This window comes from Acinonyx jubatus, unplaced genomic scaffold (assembly GCF_027475565.1).
Source record: "Acinonyx jubatus isolate Ajub_Pintada_27869175 unplaced genomic scaffold, VMU_Ajub_asm_v1.0 scaffold_20, whole genome shotgun sequence".
NCBI lineage: Eukaryota > Metazoa > Chordata > Mammalia > Carnivora > Felidae > Acinonyx > Acinonyx jubatus.
In genome coordinates, this window is record NW_026463939.1 from 601587 (window position 1) to 621442 (window position 19856).

Here is a 19856-nt window from a genome sequence, read left to right on the forward strand (position 1 = left end):
TGCCTAATTGTTCCCGCACTGATTCTACCTATGCTATTTCAGAAGAAATTTCAATATAAAGTTGAGGCAGCACAAAGAGCAAAGATCACATGTGATGAGGCTTCATGCAACATGTTTCCCACATGAGCTCACCTCATGTGATATGCATTCTGTCACTGGCACTTAGGGAGACTGCATCGTGGGATGGGTCACAAAAATGATGCTCTGGACTCTACGTACTTTACACAGATGATTTCTAATCCCTCTGTGCACCTTTGAGACAACTAGTACCATCCCCGGTTATGCGGAGGAAACAGGCTTATGGAGTTGCACCATCCACCCTAGCCAGTAAGGGCACAGCTGGGATTTGGAGCCGGGCTATCTGACCTTAGAACCAAGCTCGAGGGCTGGGCAATGCCGCCGCCTCCACAGGCTGCCTCCACCCAGCACCTAGGGGACTCTTGGTCTGGGCACCACAAGGGCCATCCAAACCATGCCTGCATCTGATGGGGTCAAGTACTACAAAAGAACACGCTTCAGCCACCCTTGACTCCCGCTCTCCCGTCTCTGTCCTTGGTCCGTAAGAGATCTGAAGCCATGCTCCAGAGAACTTCACCTATGCAGACCTGTTCCACACGTTGTTGTCACGCAGGATCCAGGAGGTGTGGTTTCCCAGAATTTTGTGCCAGGGAGGTCATGTCTGTCTCGAGGAGCTTGTACTTGCTTCCTGGCATGTGGCATTGCCAAGCTGAACATAAGGCTCACTTAGAATGCATCGGTCCTTCCTGCTTCTGGGAACCAGGTACTACTCATTGGTATGATTTCTTCACCTACTTATTCTAAATATTCTGTTTATATCAGTTCAGGTCTTTATCCCAAAAGACATGGAGTGTAAAACATAATGCTTAGAGCAAGTACTGAACACTGCAGAGCAACACAGAATTCAGGGCTCGAGTGTGTGTCAGAGCCTTGATTCAGTGGGGAGAGGTCAGGGTGAGCAGGAGGAGAGGAACACACGAGGGACAGCCGAGGACCTGGAAAAGAGGGGTGGGGGGACGGGAGGTGGGGCCAGTTGGCAGGAGCCCGAAGGGCAGGTGGGAGCTTGCTGCCCATGCCACGAGGGGCCCTCGAGATTGCAGACAGAGACCCCTGCATGAAGCTTGCACTGCATTACCCCAAAGGTCTGAAAGGGGGGGAACCTGCCTCAGTCCCACCTGGGGATGCCGTGGAGGTACCGCAACAGGCGGGTCAGCTCGGCGCTGGAGCTGTGTCTGCTGGACCAGAGCGGGCTCGTTGTGCAGACCTGTACCACTGCTCTCCCTTGGTGATCCCGGGTCCCTGCAGAGACAGAGGGCATCGTGAAAGGGGGAAGCTCAGTGGGGACATGCATGGCCTCAAGCTTGGGAAATACCACGCTAGAGCCTGCACACTGTTGACGTGTTGGCTTAGATGTGAGATCCGCCAGGAGAGGAGGTCACCTGCGCAGGTGGCAGCCGTGCTCACCTAAAAGGGAGGTGGGCATTGCTAAGGGCTGCATGTTTGTGTTCCCCCAAATCCTTACGGTGAAACCTAACCCCCGTGTGGCCTTTTGGAGTTGCTTACATTTTGAGAGTGGCGTCCCATGAATGGAATTTATGCCTTAAAAAAAGACCCCAGAGAGCTCCCTTGCCCCTTCCACGATGTGAGGACACAGTGAAAAAGGTGTTGAGTGTGAACCAGGAAGAGGGGCCCTCACTAGAACCTAACTGTGCTGGAATCTTGGACTATCAGCTTCCAGAATAGAGAAATAGAGGTCTGCTGTCTACAAGGTATCCAGTCTGTGGTGTTTTGTTATAGCTGCCCAAACAGAGTCAGGTGGCCATGCTTACCTGGGAGGACGACGACCCCGGACTGCAGGAGCTCCTGGCTGACCTCCAGCACATTCCTGGGTACCTGCTTGGGCAGGTCTCCTGTGCTGGGCGGCTGTCCTTCTCCCTCTGGGCACAACGGCTCAACAAGCACATCTGAAATCCAGCCAGGAGCACGAGCCCGGAAAGCGTTGCTGTTGGTGTTAACACTGGCTGGACAACAGAAAGACACCCAAAGACGAATTGTTTCTCTGGGTTGAAGGCAGCTGCTCAACTTGCCACAAACACAAGGAGGGAGTCACGTGTGAAAGTAGGGGGTCTAATGGGAACTTGTTCCATTTTTGGTGGGAGGGAAACGTCAGCATGCCATACCTTACAGGACAGGTGCATTCTAGAAAAGTAGGGCATGAACAGATATGTAAAAACTGATTATTCTAGTTGCATCAAGAGTGCTCAGTACCTAAACACACTTCAGGGGAATTTTTTTTAGGTTTATTTATCTATTTTGAGAGACAGAGAGAGAGAGAGAGAGAGAGAGAGAGAGAGAGAGAGAATCCAAAGCAGGTTCTGCACGGTCAGTGCAGAGTCCAATGTGGAGCCTGAACTCACAAACCATAAGAACATGACCTGAGCTGAAATCGAGGCCTGGATGCTTAACCAACTGAGCCACACAGGTACTCCAGGGAGAAAATTGTTATATTGAATAATGTCATCCTACTTTATTTTCTCATACAGATTTCCCAAAGAGTATCATCAAAATATATCCACAGAGGGTGACAGCACCCTGAGGGCAGGCATCATCATATTGGGGGTGCCTCCCCCTCCTGCATCACCCCAGAGAGGGGGGACCTGGCTCTCCTGTATCACCCTAGAGGGAAGGGCTCATGTTCGTACATCAGTCTGGAGGAGATGGCAGTGGCCATGGCTTTTGGGCTTGCTCCTCAGCCCTGTTTCCACACCGCACTTCACAGGAGATGAGCCATAACACAGACAAACAGATTCAATACCCCCGCCTTGCAATCCTCCAGGGTCTGTGTTGCCCCAGTGGGGGAAGGATGGTCTTGGCCAGAGCTGGTTGGCACCTAAGACCCTGTGGGGCACCCTGAACCAATCCAGGCTTTGCTTTCCTGTCCCTCAGCTTCTTCTGTAACTTCTTTCAGTGCTAGTGTCTCACAACTCTGTGAAGAGTTTTCTCATTACAGTTGGACCAGAAAAGTCGACAGCATTCTCTCCCTCTCCCTCTATATATTTAACACGCACACACAAATATATATATTTAAGACATATATATATATACATATATATATATGTATATATATATATTTGAAACAACTTTATTGAGGGGCGCCTGGGTGGCTCAGTCAGTTAAGCGTCCGAATTCAGCTCAGGTCATGATCTAGCAGTCTGGGAGTTCAGGCCCTGCGTCAGGCTCTGTGCTGACAGCTCGGAGCCTGGAACTTGCCTTGGATTCTGTGTCTTCCTCTCTCTCTGCCCCTCCCCCACTCACGCTCTGTCTCTGAAAAATGAATAAACCTTAAAAAAATTAAAAAAATAAAACAACTTTATTGAGCTATATTTTACATATACTAAAACTCACTCCTTTCAAGTATATAATTAAGATTTTTAGCAATTTTACCAAGTGGTGCAACCATCACCACAGGTCGGTTTTAGAACATTTCCATCCCTCCAGAAAGACCCCTCGTGCCCATGTATTGTGAATCCCTACTCCCACTCCTCACAGCCACCTGTCTACAGTCCTGACCATTTGTACAAATGGAATGAGACACTGCAGGGTGTCTTGTGTCTATCTTCTTTCACTCAGCACAACTACTTTTGCTGATGTCGCCTGTGTCACCCCTTCCATGGGTCTCATCCCATTGTGTGGTGGACCACATTTTGTCTGTCCCTTTACCAGTTGATTGATTACAGTATCCTTGAGACTGAATCTTTTCATGTATGTCCAAATATTTTCTAGAATACATCGCTACTTGTAAAATCTTTGGGTGCCCAAGTGTTTTAATGTTTTAATTCTGCACTGAGCCCAAGCTCTCTCACATGGATGGGGAAGCAGATAACACCTTCATGTGGCACTTTTCTTACTAGACAGCTTCCTAGTTGAGTAGGTCATTCATGTGGGCTTTTCTTGAATTCAGCTTGCAGACTGTGGGAGAGTGAGAGGAGGGGTCTGAGGTCCTGGGGCTACAATATTAAAATGGCCAGGAATAAAAGCAGTACCCTTATGTGGCTAATCAAGAAATAGCTCCCCCCACCTCACCTCACGAGAAATAGCTGCTCAGTTACCACTGGTTGAAGAGGAGAACCAGATAGAACAGGGGGAGCAGCTGGAACAGAGGAGGAACAGCTAGGACAGGAGGAGTAGCTGGAACAGAGGAGAACCAGATAGAAGAGAAGCAGCTGGAACTGAGGAAGAAACTGCCTGCACCGTGGAAGAATGAGTGTTCTGTCACTTGTTCAATTTACGTGCTAGCAGGCGGTTCTAGCTGAGGCATTTTCCTGAGTTGATGAAGACATGAGGCCTAGGACCACACCACCAACTGTGCATTCCAGGGACAAATGTGTGTCCAGGCAGCAAGGATGGAGGGGAACGGCTGGATCAACGAGCCACTGGCTGCTTGCTGGGTGACCGATTGTTGAGGCTCCTCTGCCTGGACCTCTGGTGTCACAGCCCAGTGCTTCCTGGGTGTAAGCAGCATCCTCTTACCACAGGGTCTTTCTTCTTCCTTCCCTGCACCATCAGCAAGAGGAGACAGGAGGAGGAAGAGGGGAAGAGTGATCTCCCAGGAAGTGAACGCCCAACTTCAGGCGAGGGAGACAAGACTTCTCTCCCCACCAGCCCTCAGTGCAAACTAGTGTATCATCTCTGGAGCTGAGGAGGCAAAGCCCCCTGGGGCCCAGGAGCAATGACCGCTTGGGAGCATCATGCCTCTGATGACGAGACTCATGTTTGCAGACGTGCTACTGGACACCCAGGGGGCCAGCAGGCTAAACCTGCTTCCACTCGGCAACACTGATTTGTGTGAACTAAACCCGCCACCTCCATGACCGCCAGCTATCCTGACTGCGGTCAAGCGTCTGTGCCCCATGTGCCCCTCTGTCCAAGACGCTGTGCCTGAATGTCCACAGTAGCATTTGCACAGCCAGAATTTCTGTGCGGAGGAACATTTACTTAATTACACTTTAGAGTGACTCGTGAGGACAGAGGCTATCCTCGCTGAGATGAGCTACAAACATGAGTTTTCACTGAGTCATCCAGCATGTGTGTGACTGTGCGTTTTCTACCCTATACCAACAAGAAAAGTTAGGCCCTGGAAACAATGTCCAGGGAGTTCTTGCTTTGTTGAAATTTTAATTGAACTGCAAGGAGGTGGAATGTTCTTTAAAAAGGCTACCCCTAAGCCAGCAGTTTTACTATAACATCTTTCGCAGTAAGTCTGTGTGTGCTCTATGCTGTGGGAATCCTGTCAGAATTTCAGGCATGAGCAGAAACCCTCAATTCAGAAGTGACAGGCCCACCCAGAGGCATGGGCAACTCCCTCCTTGGGCCAGGTGGGCAGGCCAGGGGTTGCCCAGGTGAGGAAGCCACAGTTTCTTCACTGTGTGGGATGCCGGGGCTAACCCTGATTTCTTCACTTCCTCCAAAGTTGTTGCTTTTGTCCTCACAGAACATTTCTTTGTTCGAAAAACGGGAAATAACTGACTTAAGAAATATGTCCTCATTTTTTTTTGTTGTTCTTGATGCCCTGCAAACACTCCTTTAAATAATGTCTTCCCTCCAGAGCATTATGGGAGACGATCCCAGTACTTAGGGTTGTACTTCAGCACATTTGCGGGCCTTTGAGGTGTGCGTAACTTAGGAGCTTGTACTATGAGCGTAGCACCCAACTTACCCACAGGAAAAGGGTATTAATGCACTGTGACAGGGTGAGCAGTGACCCCAAAAGGATGTGTCTACTCCCAGAACCTGTGAACGTCACCTTACTTGGAAAAGGTCTTTGTAGATATGAATAACTGAAGTGCTGGGTGGGCCCTGAATCCAAAGATAGGTGTCTTTTTAAGAGAAAGGAGGAGGTTTGAGGCACAGAGACATCGGGAGAAGATGGAGGGGTGGGGGAGCCCCCTATAGCTGGAAGGACCCTCCCCTAGAGCCTCTGGAGGGAGCACAGCCACGCCAATATCTTGATGTCAGACTTCTGGCCCCAGAACTGACAGGACAAATGTCCTCAGCCCCACTGTCTGTGTTCCTTGTAGCAGCCACAGGGACGGGGCACACACAAACATTGTTTTCAACAGTCGATATGGATGTGGACACAGGCTTCTCCTGTGTCACTGACCAGAGAAAAGTTACAGCATGGAGTGGGAGAAGGGAAGAGGGGAAGGGGGGAGGGATGTGGCAGGTGGGCTAGGGAGGAGCAGGAAGGGTCAGGGTTGGGGCCGTTACCTGGACTCTCCCCTGTGGTGCAGGAGGGGCCGCTGGAGCCTGCACGTCTGGTCCCCTCGGCTTGTCCTCCTAAAAGACCTCCAGGCCTGGTGCTGAGTGAGTGGTGGGAGGCCCGCCGGGCCTCACCTCGGGAGCTCCTGAAGGACCTGTCACAGGACCGAGACCGCCTGGGAAGGGTGCTCCTAGCGGCTCCTGGATCGCTTTCCTGACTTGAGATCTCCCCATGGTCTCCCCAGAGGCTGGGGGTTTCCTTCTGGGTTCGGCTGGCCGCTGCCCCAGCCGCTATGGTCTCGGAGCTGCAGGCCTCATCCCCAAGGGACTCTTCGGAACTGGAGCCCAGGGGCATGGGGTTCCGCAGGGCCTCCATATAGGACTTCCTAAACCAACGTCTGGCCTCCATGCAGGCTGGGTCCCTGGGTGACTGCCTTCTGGAACTTGGGCTGCCCATGTCCTCATGGACAGTGAGGGCCTGGGGACCATCTCTTTTGTCTGTGGGGTCCAGGCTCTCTCCTGGTCCTTCCCACAAGCCTGGCTCTGAGGGCCCCACCCCTACAAGGCCTCCGTCAGAGCTCCAGAACGTGCTTCTAGGGTTTTCCCACCCAGCCCTTCCTGCGGAAGGCTGGTGGATGGGCTGGTCACTGCCGGGTTGCCCACCACAGTGGGGCAGGGTGGGGGTGTCACTGGGAGGGGTACTCTCATGGGGACGAGTGCTGGCCATGACTGGTGCTGGGGCCAGAGCTTTGGAGGCACTTCTAGGTGGTGGCTGCTCAGGCCTGGGGCAGCTGCGGTGGGGCAGGGCGGTCCTGAATGTTGGGACAAAGATGGGGTCTGTGACACTGCTCCATGGGGTGCGGAAGACGGCGGAGCCTGAGGTCAGCAAGCAGTTTTGCAAGGGGACACCGTTCCGCTCCCCGTTCAGCTGTTCCAGGAACTCTCCTGTGAAGACGCAGCTGTACATGGCCTCAGGGACAGTAACTTCTTCTGAGCCCCGTCCAAGCTGAGAGAGGCATTTTAAAACCAGTCTGGCTGACTGCTTCCCCACCGATGTGACCTGTAGATAGAAGTCCCCAGGCCTGAGCCTAACTCCACGGAGGGATGCCAGCTGCACCACGATCTTCTCATGGATGCACAGTGGCCAGCCTTCATGGAAGAAGATGAGGCCTGTGTACCTGGCCTGGGATGAGAGAGGGAGGGAAGGAGGTTAGACCTTCGTGGTAGCTCCTCGTGGGAGGCTGGGGGGAGGCGGGCAATAGGACAGGAGGGAGGAAGCCACTGGAGGAGCCACCCAGGCAGTGCTACCACCGGCAGCCTGGGGACTCTGGGCCAAGTCTCTCCTAGGAGCCGTCTCCACCTGGGGAAGGGTCTGGGCCCTCACCAGCTCACCACACCAGCCCCTGGTCTAAGCTTCACAGCATTTCTGGCTCTCCTAGGTGCCCACAAGCAGCCCCCCGAGAGCAGGGCTACTTCTGGAATCACAGGGTCAGGGGCACAGTGAGGGGGTGCCAGGACCCACAGGGACACCAACAATATCGGCTGCAATCTCCCACCGAATACAGTGGGTCCTTCTACTTATTTGAAGGAGTCCATGAAGTTTACAACACAGCTGTAGACTATGCAGGTGAGTTCCCAAGCACATCTTTGGAAAGAACTTGCTGTAGAAAAGGTTTCGATGGCAGGACGGATAAGACACAGGCAAACACAGGCAGCGTCTGGCATGGGCAAGAGAGTGTTTGGCAGTTTGGGGAACAAGGGGTGGGACCCCCAATGTATCAGTAGCTGCAGCTCACACCCTAACAGGGGAGCACACTCTTTGGTACCGGTTGTTACAATACACTTTGCTTCTCCCCACTCCAGCACTGACGTATTGCACATACATTATTACAATAATCGAGAAGATGAAAAAGAAGTGATCTCATTCTGATATATCTTGAGGTTTTTTTACTTTTTTTTTTTTTTTCACCTTGTCCACGCAGGACACAACTTCTCTAGACTGCAGTAACAATGTACATATAACTTAATGTTCCAGTTTGTAGTCATCCTTAGCCAACATTTCTCCATGTTCCTCTTTCATAGTGGCCATGCTGGTGGTGACTTCCTGTTCTCTGTGGGAAATCTACAGGGCTTCTCTTCCTTCCTTATTTCTTTCCTTCCTTCCTTCCTTCCTTCCTTTCCTTCCTTTCCTTCCTTTCCTTCCTTCCTTTCCTCCGTGGGAAATCTACAGGGCTTTGCTTCTTTTCTTTCTTTCCTTTTCTCTTCTCTTCTCTTTTCTTTCTCTCTTTTTAGTAGGCTTCACACCCAGTGCAAAACCCAACACAGGGCCTGAACTCACAACTCTGAGATCAACACCTGAGCTGAGATCAAGAGTCAGACATTTAACCACCTGAGCCACCCAGGTGGTTATCTGTTTCTATCATAAATAAGAAATGCAAGCGACATTTCCATGATACCATTTCTTGTTCCTTTATTTTTTAATCTTTTTAAAATGTTTATTTATTTTTGAGAGAGAGACAGAGCGCAAGCAGGGGAGGGGGGGAATGAGTGTCTTTCATGATTCTTGGCAGTATGACCAATTTGTCATCAAAAGACACATTGTCAGCAGTGATAAGTCACTTTACCAAGATTCAGTAGGACAAGGCTTTTAAAAAAATTATTTTAATGTTTTTTATTTACTTTTGAGAGAGAGAGAGAGAGAGAGAGAATGAGCGGGGAAGGGGCAGAGAGAGGGAGACACAGAGTCCAAAGCAGGCTCCAGGCTCTAAGCTGTCAGCACAGAGTCCGACACGGCACCAAACTCCTGAACCACGAGATCATGACCCGAGCCAAAGTCAGATGCTTAACTGGCTGAGCCACCCAGGCTCCCCAGGACAAGCCTTTACATTGAGGAATCTTTTTCTAAACTAGTATACATACTGTGGAATATTGTTGTTTTAATTTGTACTTATGTGATAGTCAAGCCAACACTGTTTTCGATATTTGTTTTTTCTGTAAATTTTCTGTATGTCTTTTTGTTCCTTTTATGAATTGTGGCCTTGTTTTTGCCTTCTTAGTTGCTGTCAGGTTTGTAAAAAATTGACAATTTTTTTTCTACCCACCATTAGCAAATGTTTGTGTTATGTGTCTATTAGGCACTCATATTTGTCCCAGTTTACTTGCTTTATAGTTATGTTTCTTTCCTCCCTATAGAAGCTTAAATTTTATACAAGTTGAATTTCTTGACTTTTTTGTGGTATCTTTTGTCACCTTAAAACTTAGAGTTTGATGTCTTACTGAAGGTTGCCTTTCGCATTTATGTTAGTTTTCCTAAGAGTTGAGGTTTACAAAATACTTAATGTTTTCATACACCTGGAGTTGGAAATTGTACCTTAAATACACTGGTAGATTCTTTTTTTAGATTTTTAAAAAATGTTTAGTTATTTTTGAAAGAGAAAGCTTGAGCAGGGGAGGGGCAGAGAGAAAGGGAACCTGAGCTGACAGCACTGAGCCAGTTGTGGGGCTCAAACCCACAAACCGTGAGATCATGACCTAAGCCGGACGCTTGACCAACTGAGCCACTCAGGCTCCCCCCACACTGGTGTATTCCTAAGAGTGAAGGCCTCATTAAGCAGGTCCTTACCGTGTACTCACACTGGGTCGCCAAGAAGGGGGAGGCACTGTCCAACCTCCAGGAGCCACGGCCTGGGAGGAAGGTGAGGGTCTGGTGCAGACACAGCTAGTATTTACTGAGCACCTGCCAGGTACCCTCACACCTGTAGCCCCATTTAATTAAAAATTAAGATTTTTCAGGGGCGCCTGGGTGGCTCAGTTGGTTGAGCATCCGACTTCAGCTCAGGTCATGATCTCATGGTTTGTGAGTTCAAGCCCCGCGTCAGGCTCTGTGCTGCCAGCTCAGGGCCTGGAGCCTGCTTTGGATTCTGTGTCTCCCTCTTTCTCTGCTCCTCCCCTGTTGGCGCTCTGTCTCTCTCTCAAAAGTGAATAAAGATTAATTATTTTTTTAAATTAAGATTTTCAGATTGGAAAAATAATACTCGTGCATTGCAGAAACTGGAGGGTTCAGAAAAAACAAAACAACAATCCCAACACCAACCCCCAGAAGTCAGAATTGTTGACATTTATGTGTGTTTCATTTCATTATTTTTTCCTGTGTATTTTTTCAAATGTTAACAGAGAGAGAGAGAGAGCGCGCGTGCGTGTGAGAACAAACAGGAGCCGGGCAGAGATAGAGAGAGTGAGAGAGGGAGAATCCTAAGCAGGCTCCACGCTGCAAGCACAGAGCCCAACATGGGGCTCGAACCCATGAACCAGCTGACACAAAGAATCGAACACTTAACTGACTGAGCCACCCAGGTGCCCCTTTTCCCGTGTATGTTTAATGGCTGAGATCACATCACAAAAATACAGCAGTGCATGGTAATTTTATCACCTAATAGTATTTCATCAGCCTCTCCTGTGCTATGAGAAACTCTTCGCCCAGACCACTTCAATGCTGCATATTTATTTTCCCCCAATTTTGCTCTGACAAATTAAAATACCATGCCCATTGTTGGGCCTGGAGGCCCACCTGGGTGTCACATGCTTCTGTGGAATCTGAGGCCATGGAGCAGGTTGATGGGTGTGGCCATGGCATGGGGTGGAGCCAGTGCCCACCAATCTGGGTGGCCACAGGTGTGGCCAGTGTCCTTGCTATATGGTCAGCACCCACCTCACGCTGGACATGAAGATCCAGGACATCATCCAGCCCTGTGGTCAGCAGCAGTGAGATTCCCAAGGACCACTTTCTCCCAAGGAGAGAAGTCCAACCTGAGCTGTGGCCTAAAGGTATGCAGCTGGGGTCAGTGGTGTGAGCCCCAGGAATGAGCTTCATGACAGAAAGTTCTGGAAGCAGAGGGTCCAAGGCCAACCATCACTGGTAGGTGACCCCTTCCTGGGGGGCCTGAGCAGACTCAAGGTGGGGAGTATGGGAGGACTGTGCAGCCCTCACACCCCAGCCCTGTCACTCCCCCTCCTGGCATGAAAACAGCTCCACTGCCCAGACCCCAAAGGGCACTGCCAGGGAGAAACCGCTGAGGCTGGGGAGAGGCTGGCCCCTCTCCTCCTCTGCTCTTTCATGCCACTGCAGGCTGGATGCAGATGTGAAACAACAGCCCTGGCAGATGTGCTTCCCTCTGTCGGGTGGCTGGGCAGGGGATAAAATGTGCCAAGTATGTGTTGCTGGCATCTTCTGTCTCTGCAGTGGGATGTAGTACCTGTGGAATGGCCTTGAGCAGCTGTGATAGCAGTAGTCATCTTTAACCAACACTGAGTGAAGGCCAACAACACGCTAAGCACTTTGCATCCATGATGGCATTGAACCCTTACTTCACGAGAAGATATGCTGGTTGGGACTCATCAGCTGCAGGTGATAAGATGCCTGCTGAATCTTGGCTAAATGATGGAGAGGAGGAATTCTCTCACTGCAGAGTGTGAAGGACAAAAGCCCCATGGTTGGAGCAGAGGCTCACAGACACCGAGAACTGGGTGCTTTCTCTTTCACAGCCTTCCATGTACATGTGTTTCATTCTGATGCTGGTTACTGCATGGTCCTGGGATGACTTCCCCAGCCTAGTGGTCACACCCTTATACCCAATGTCTCAAGCAGGGAAAAGTAGCTTCCTGTGTATTGTCTTTCCTATGGGAGTACGTTCTCATAAATATTCCTGCCCCCAGCAGACTTCTCTTTATCTATCATAGGCCATAAAGGAGCCAGTGATTTCCCCCGGTTACAAGGAAGGCTTGGAAAGTGGATGTCTCTGTAGTGGGAGGCAGCAAAAGACAAGGGTTGGGAAAGACCATAAGCTAGACAGTCAAGTGTCTGCTCAGGCGGGTACTGTTACTACCTTGTCTATAGATGAACAGAATCAAAGACCAGAGAGATGAAAAGATGGCTTGCCTAGGTCTTTACAGAGTTTGTAGTGGCAGAACCCACATCATTCCTCTCACAGAGCCTGCGATCCTAACCCCTGTCCAGTACCACTTGGCAGGGACACCCAGGCAGCCATCCACAATTCAGGCTGATAAATGGTGAGCACCAAGTGCTGTGATGACACAGAGGACAGAGAATCTTCTTGGGCACGGCCATGGGGAGTGAGCTGGAGAGGAGAGCTGTGGTTGCACTGGCCTTTGAAAGGTAAGTAGAACTTCCACCAGGTGCAGGGGAAATGGCACGAGGGGGGCAGGCCCCAGGATGAATGAAAGTGGGTGATGGGACAGTGCATGCTGGGTGGATTAATCAAGACTCTTTGGGTTGTCAGATGAATTTGTCTTGTGTCACTGGGAAGCCTGGAGGAGAGGGGCTTCAGACCTAGTCCAAGTAGGGGGCTTAAACATGTCACTGGGGCTGTTTCTCTCCCTTGCCCCACTTGGCTTCACTGTGCAGACAGGCTGGGTCAAGATGCAAATCCTCCTGATACATAAACCCAGTGGAAAGAGGGTATCTTGTCTTCAATATCTTTATTCAAGTTCCAGGGAAGACTCCGACTGGGCGTCTCAGTCCTTCCAAGCTGCTCTAACAAAAATACTATAGATTGGGTAGCTTATAAACACAGAAATGTCTTTCTCACTATCCTGTAGCCTGGAAAGTCCAGGATCAAGGTATTGGCATTTTTGTTGTCTGGTCAGGACCAGCTGCCTGGTTCACAGATGACCAACTTTTTGCTGTGTCCTCACACATGTCAGAAGGGGCAAGGGCGTGCTCTCTAGGACATCCTTTATAATGGCATGGATGGGATGGACCAAATCGCTTCTTAATTCTATCTTAATTCTATCTATCCACTTCTTAATTCTATCACATATGGAAAACATACAAATTTTGTGGGGGACACAAACATTCAGTCTATAGCAGTAGGTCATGTGCCAATCCCTGAAGGTGGTGTCTGAAGGTGGGATAAAGGGTGAACACAGAGAGCCACAGCCTTTCCAGAATAGTGGAGCATCATGGCAGCATGGTGGAGAGGTACCTCCTAAATGATAAGGCAGAGATGCCGAGCATACAACATATATCCATTCGTACATCTGCAATCTGTGGTAGATGCCTTCAACTTCGGTACTTTAATTTCCTCATCTGAAAAACTGACTAATTTCTCCACCACCATTTGTTGAAAAAACTGTCCTTACCCTCTGAATGGTCTTGGCATCCTTGTCAAACATCATTTGACCATATACGTGATGATTTATTTCTGGGCTCTCTACTCTGTTCCATTGTTCTATATGTTTGTCTTATGGCAGTACCACATTATTTTAATTACTGTAGCTTTGTAATGAGTTTTAAAAATCAGGAAATGTGAGTCTTCCAACCTTGTTCTTCTTCAAGATTCCTTTGGCTACTTGGACTCCCTTGAGATTCCATAGGAATTTTAGGATGGATATTTCTATTACTGCAAAAAACATTGGTGTGGTTTTGATAGAGACCACATTGACTCTGCAGATCACTTTGGGTAATACTGCCATCTTCACAGTATTAAATCTTCCAGTCCGTGAACATGGATGTCTTTCCATATCTTAGGTCTTCTTTTCTTTCTCAAGCAACGTTTTGTAGTTTTCAATATGCAAGTCTTTCACCTCTTTATTACTACATATTTTATTCCTTTGGAAGCTATTGTAAATCTTCTTTTAGTTTACTCCTTTTTAGTTTACTTTTCAGATTGTTCATCATTAGTATGTAGAAACACACTGAATTGTGTGTACTTTTGTATCCTGCAACTTTGCAGAAGTTGTTTATTAGTTCCAACAATTTTGTTGTGTGGAATCTTTAGGGTTTTCTACATATAAGATCACATCATTTGTGAACAGAGATAGTTTTACTTCTTCCTTTCTGAATTGGATGTCTTTAATTTCTTTTTCTTGCCTGATTGCTCTGGCTAGAACTTCTAGGAAGTGGGCATCCTTGTCTTATTCCTGATCTTAGAGGAAACCCTTTTAGTCTTTCACCACCGAGTATGAATTAGCTGTGGGTTTTTCCATACATGGCCTTTCTTTTGTTGAGGCAGTTTCTTTCCATTCTTAGTTTAAGTGGTTTTATCATGAAACAATGTTGAATTTTGTCAAAATGGTCTTTTTTGTAATAACTGAAATGATGAAAAGAAGTTTCTTCAGGTTGAACTTGTGGGGGATTTGACTATAATTTCACAATAATGCATATGCCACGAACAAAGAAATTATGGCAATATTATTCCAAAGTAGAATGTATATCAAAGGTTTGAAAAAGAAACAAGGAACACCATTCTTCTTGGCCCCAACACAATCCATAATTCTGAGATTCTCCTTGGGCAAATCTACCAAGGTTTTGATTATAAATCTTTTGCAGCCAAATTAGATAGATGTTATAAATCTTCTAGTCATGTTCTGAATAGATCCAGTTCCAGGTTGCAAGGAGCAATTCTTTATCTCATTTCAACATCTTCTCTAAATGGTGTGCTCAGAACATTCACAGTGTGTCAAGAAAGAAGCATCAGAACCAAAGTGTTTTTTTTTTTTATTATTATTCAAAAGGAAGTCAGTGGGTTTCACTGTTTATGAGCTGCAGTTCAGCTGCTATAAAAACATAAGCAGGGTCCTTTTTTTTGTATTTATTTATTTTGAGAGAGAGAGAGAGGGAGGGGCAGAGAGAATCCCAAGGAGGCTCTGCACTGTCAGTACAGAGCTGGAATGTAAGGCTCAAACTCAAGAACTGTGACATCATGACCTGAGCTGAAATCAAGAGTCAGACGCTTAACCAACTGAGCCACTCAGGCGCTCTGGGTCCTTCTTTATAACAGGCTTTCAACAGCAGTCCAGGAACCTGAATTTCTCTAGATCAGTAGCAGGTTTTCAATTATAATAGATGTACCACAGCAGTTACTACAGTACTCCAAAAAGCTCAGCTTCACTCTCCGACTTGGAAAACTTAAAATAGAACAAAACTTCTATGGTCCTTTGGAAAAGCCAGAAGGAGAACTTGGTTGTAGATTAAATATGAGAAGTGAGGCTGAGCCTCCCTGGGTCTTTGATGACTCCCCAGCCCATTGTTTCATGGAGACTATGTACTGTCCACTTGTCCTGGGCCTGAATGGACACAGACGGATGAGCTTCCCTCTCTGTGTGTCCATGGAACCTTGTCCTCACTGTTTGCTGTCATGGCCCTGTACCCCTGGTCCTGTGGCTGACCCCAGGTGGTCCACACAGCAACCTACCATTAGGAACCAGAGACAGCTGAGAGTATTTGCAGACCAACTGCCTTCTCAAATGGTGAATGTGCAGTGGTCAGGCCACTAGATGGTCTTCAATATGCCCTCAGCCTTAACTCTGTGCACAGTCTGGCTGCCATATGCACCTCCATTTACCTCGGCCTTGTGGGTTTTAAAAAAATTTTTTTTAAATGTTTATTCATTTTTTTAATTTAAATGTTTTTATTTGTGTCTTCATATACTTAAAGTGTATTTATTTTTTTTAATTTTTAAATTTTATTTTTTTAAATTTACATCCAAATTAGTTATCATATAGTGTAACAATGATTTCAGGAGTCGATTCCTTAATGCCCTTACCCATTCAGCCCATCCCCCCTCCCACAACCCCTCCAGCAACCCTCTGTTTGTTCTCCATATTTAAGAGTCTTCATTTTTGAGAGAGACAGAGAGAGACAGAGAATGGGCGGGGGAGGGGCAGAGAGAGAGGGAAACACAGAATCTGAAGCAGGCTCCAGGCTCCAAGCTGTCAGCACAGAGCCTGATGTGGGACTCAAACCCACGAACCACGAGATCATGACCTGAGCCAAAGTTGGATGCTCAACCGCCTGAGCCATCCAGGCTCCCCAGTTTCATTTTTGATTTTAGTAATTAGGGGATATTTCTAAAATTAGGAAAGTAGAACATGCACAACTGGCCTTTTTCCGTACTCACAGGTCTACCACAGCACAGGCATGCTGACATCACCACATGTCCCCTTGTCATGGTTTTACAAGTACATGTTAAAAAACTGATGCAAGGGGTGCCTGGGTGGCTCAGTCGGTTGAGCGTCCGACTTTGGCTCAGGTCACGATCTCATGGCTCATGAGTTTGAGCCCCGCATCAGGCTCTGTGCTGATAGCTCGGAGCCTGGAACCTGCTTCGGATTCTGTGTCTCCCTCTCTCTTTGCCCCTCCCCCACACATGCTCTGTCTCTCTCTCTCTCTCTATCAAAAATAAATAAACATTCAAAAAAAAACTGATGTGAAACAAATATACACCACTTTTTGGCTTCATATTATAATAATTTCCTCATGTATTTTTTAAAAACTTCTTTCAAAACAATTTTAACCTGTGTATAACAGTCCATCATATTTATACACTATTAATTTAACCATTCCCCTAACATTTATTTCCATTTTTTAACTATTGTAAGTAATGTCACAACATGTACTGTTATGAATAAATCTGGTCCTGTATTTTAGATCCTTTGCTGTGGTCTAAGATGTCTGATTCTAACTGTGTGTGACACTATAGTGTCCACACATATTTCCACAAATATGACAAGAGTTTCAGATAGTCTATCGTACTGAATTCTCCCTGCTCTGAATATTAATCTATATTTTTATGCTTGTCAGTAAGCAAAAACCTGTCTTGTCGTGTACCTGGTGCCTCTCTGACCACCAAGAGGCTGGGTTTCCCCAGAGTTTCTGCGGGCAAGTAGTGCCTCTTCTGGACATTGCCTCTCCAAGGCTGACTTTTATACAGGACTTAGTATTTTACTTATGTCTATGAGTTCTCTGCAAACATGATGTAAGAAACAGCTTTTATTTGGCTGCTCATTGGCTTCTGAAACACAGATTTACTAGATGTTTCTGCCATCAATCTATCAGTTTCCTTTTTGCGACCTTGAGCCTGAGAAGTCAGTCCCCTCCCCTCTCTGTGTTTCACCCTAACTCATAGACAAAAGCCTCTGCTGGTGTTTTCCTAAGTGGCCTGCACAGTGCTAGGTGACCGCTCACCACACCCCTGAGACCTGCCCCCCTCCCTGCGACTCCCATGCTGACCGCATTGTTCACAGTCCCTCTGGCTCTGGGTAATCAGGACTGGTAGCTGGTCTGTCAGAGCAGTCCATCACTATAAAAGAATGGCCATACACACTCAGAATGTTTTATTTTTAATTTAAATATGTAAATGCACATTCCTGAACCTCCATCCCTTAGAGGTTTGTCCCTCCCAGTGCTCTCCCTCAGCCCCAGGTGAGCTCTCATGGCTCCTTTACGGTTAATCCCATGTTACTAGATGATAGTTCTCTACACTAAGCTCCCTGAGGTAGATTTCTGTGTGGGTCAGTCTCTTCATGGGACTCTAACAGGCACAGAGACCCATCTTTTCTCTGCTGACTTGGAGGCTCTACTGTCTCCCCTGGGTTGGCCACAGTCATGTTGCTGTGTCTCACAGCACCTCTCAAATGGAGCGAGAACATAAAGACAGTAGGCAAAGAATATGGATGGAGAACTCTTCCGGATTTCCCCCCAAATATCCCAGTCTCTCAGGTGTCTTGCTCATACCTAATGTGATGGCACCTTTTTGTAAGACTTTAGGGAGTCTCTGCTGAACATTCAACTCGTTTTCACAGAAAAAGCTATCCCTCTTTATTTCTGCATTCATATTTAATCAGTTTAGGGTTCAATTAAATTGGATTTAATTAGCTCTTCTTTTCCTACCTTAAGGTGGAAATTTAGGTAAGTGATATCAGACTTCCTCCACAAAACTACATATTAGTTTAAACTATATTATACATTAAGCATTGCTTTAGTTGTATGTAAACATTTCTGCACATTGTGTTTTCATTATGATTCAGTTCCAATAATTTTCCTTGTGATTTCTCTAAGTCATGGGTTCTTTCGAAATGTGTTATTTGATTTCCAAAAATTTGGGAGTTTCTACTTATTTGTTGTTATTTAATTCTGATGATAGCATTGTGGTTACAAAAAATACTTTATTTCTGCCATTTCAAATTTATGAAATTGTATTTTTTATAGACCTACAGCATGTTGTCTATCTTGAAAAAATTTCACGTGCACTGGAAAGAATGTGTGTTCTGCATTTGTTGGATGTAATGTTCTATAAATGTCAAATAGGTCAGTTTGTTAGGTGTTGTTTGGATCTTTTATATCCTTATTGATTTTTTTTACTTATCATTTTATCAATTTTTGACAGAAGTACATGAAAATTTCCATTTAGTGTTGCCAGTTGTTTGTCTTAATGTACTCAGAAGCTCTCTTACTAGGTACTCTGTTGATAAATGGAGGCTTTTATCACTATGAATTGTCCTGTCCCCATGTGTCTCCTGTGACTCTGTCAGAGACCTAACTTGTCTAACAGAAAGATCATCACCTCACCTACTCATACTTACTGGCATATCTTTTTCCATTCTTTTTCTTTCACCCTTTGTATGTGTTTATATTTTAAAGGGCATTCCTTATAACCAGCATTTAGTTGGTCTTGCCTTTTTCTCAGCCTGAGTCTGGCAGTATTTGCTTTCAGTTGGATTTTTTAGTTCATTTAAGTACGTTGAAAATAATTACAAATATGGTTGGATTAAATCTGTCATCTTCACATCTGTCATCTGTTCATCTATTTGCCTATCTGTTTCTTTGTTCTTCCTTTTATCCTCTCTTCTGTGTTTTGGATTCCATTTATCTCCTCTACTGATTTTTCGGTTATACCTTTTCGTGTTGCTTTCGGTAGTTGCTCTCAAGACTACAACATGCATCTTTATTCAAGTAACATTTTGTTACTTTAAAACAATGTAAGAACCTAGAGTAGTATAATTCAATTTACTCCCTCCCACATTTTGTGCTTTTGTCATATATTTTAAAAAATCTTATTTAAATTCCAGTTAGTTAACATACAGTGTAATATTAGTTTCAGGTGTACAATTTAGTGATTCAACACTCCCATACAATACCCAGGGTTCATCACAAGTGCACTCCTTCATCCCCATCACCTATTTGACTCCTCCCCTACTCACCTCTCCTCTGGTAGCCATCAGTGTGTTCTCTATAGTTAAGTGTGCTCTCTATAGTTCTTGGTTGGTCTCTCTTTCTTTCCTTTGCTCATTTGTTTAAATTCTGCATATGAGTGAGATCATATGGTATTTGTCTTTCTCTGACTTAGTTTGCTTAGCATTACACTGTCTAGCTCCTTCCATGTTGTTGCAAATTGTAAGATTTTATTATGGCTGAGTAATATTCCAGTGTGTGTGTGTGTGTGTGTGTGTGTGTCCCACATCTTCTTTACCCATTCATCTATCAGTGGACACTTGGGTTGCTTCCATAGTTTGGCTATTGTTAATAATGCTGCAATAAACATAGGGTGCACATATCCCTTTGAATTAATGTTTTCATATTCTTTGGGTAAACCACACAGTAGTGTGATTACTGGATCATAGGGTAGTTCCCTTTTTAACTTTTTGAGGAACCTCCATACTGTTTTCCAGAGTGGCTGCACCGGTTTGCATTCCCACCAACAGCGCATGAGGGTTTCCCTTTCTCCAAATCCTTGCCAGCACATGTTGTTTCTTGGGTTGTTGATTTTAGCCAATCTCACAGG

The 19856-nt window shown here is 46.4% G+C and overlaps 1 protein-coding gene across 4 annotated transcripts in view; it reads right to left on the bottom strand.

Moving 5' to 3' along the window:
* The window catches only part of PLEKHG4B (pleckstrin homology and RhoGEF domain containing G4B), an 81579-nt gene that overhangs the window by 32356 nt on the left and 29367 nt on the right, over positions 1-19856 (bottom strand). For all 4 annotated transcript variants that reach the window (XM_027073236.2, XM_027073249.2, XM_053213915.1 and 1 more), the window contains 3 exons: positions 6286-7459; positions 1848-2039; positions 1194-1317 (listed from right to left, as the gene is read on the bottom strand). In XM_027073236.2, coding sequence (XP_026929037.2) covers positions 1194-1317; positions 1848-2039; positions 6286-7459 — 1490 coding nt within the window. The remainder of the gene's footprint in view (positions 1-1193; positions 1318-1847; positions 2040-6285; positions 7460-19856) is intronic.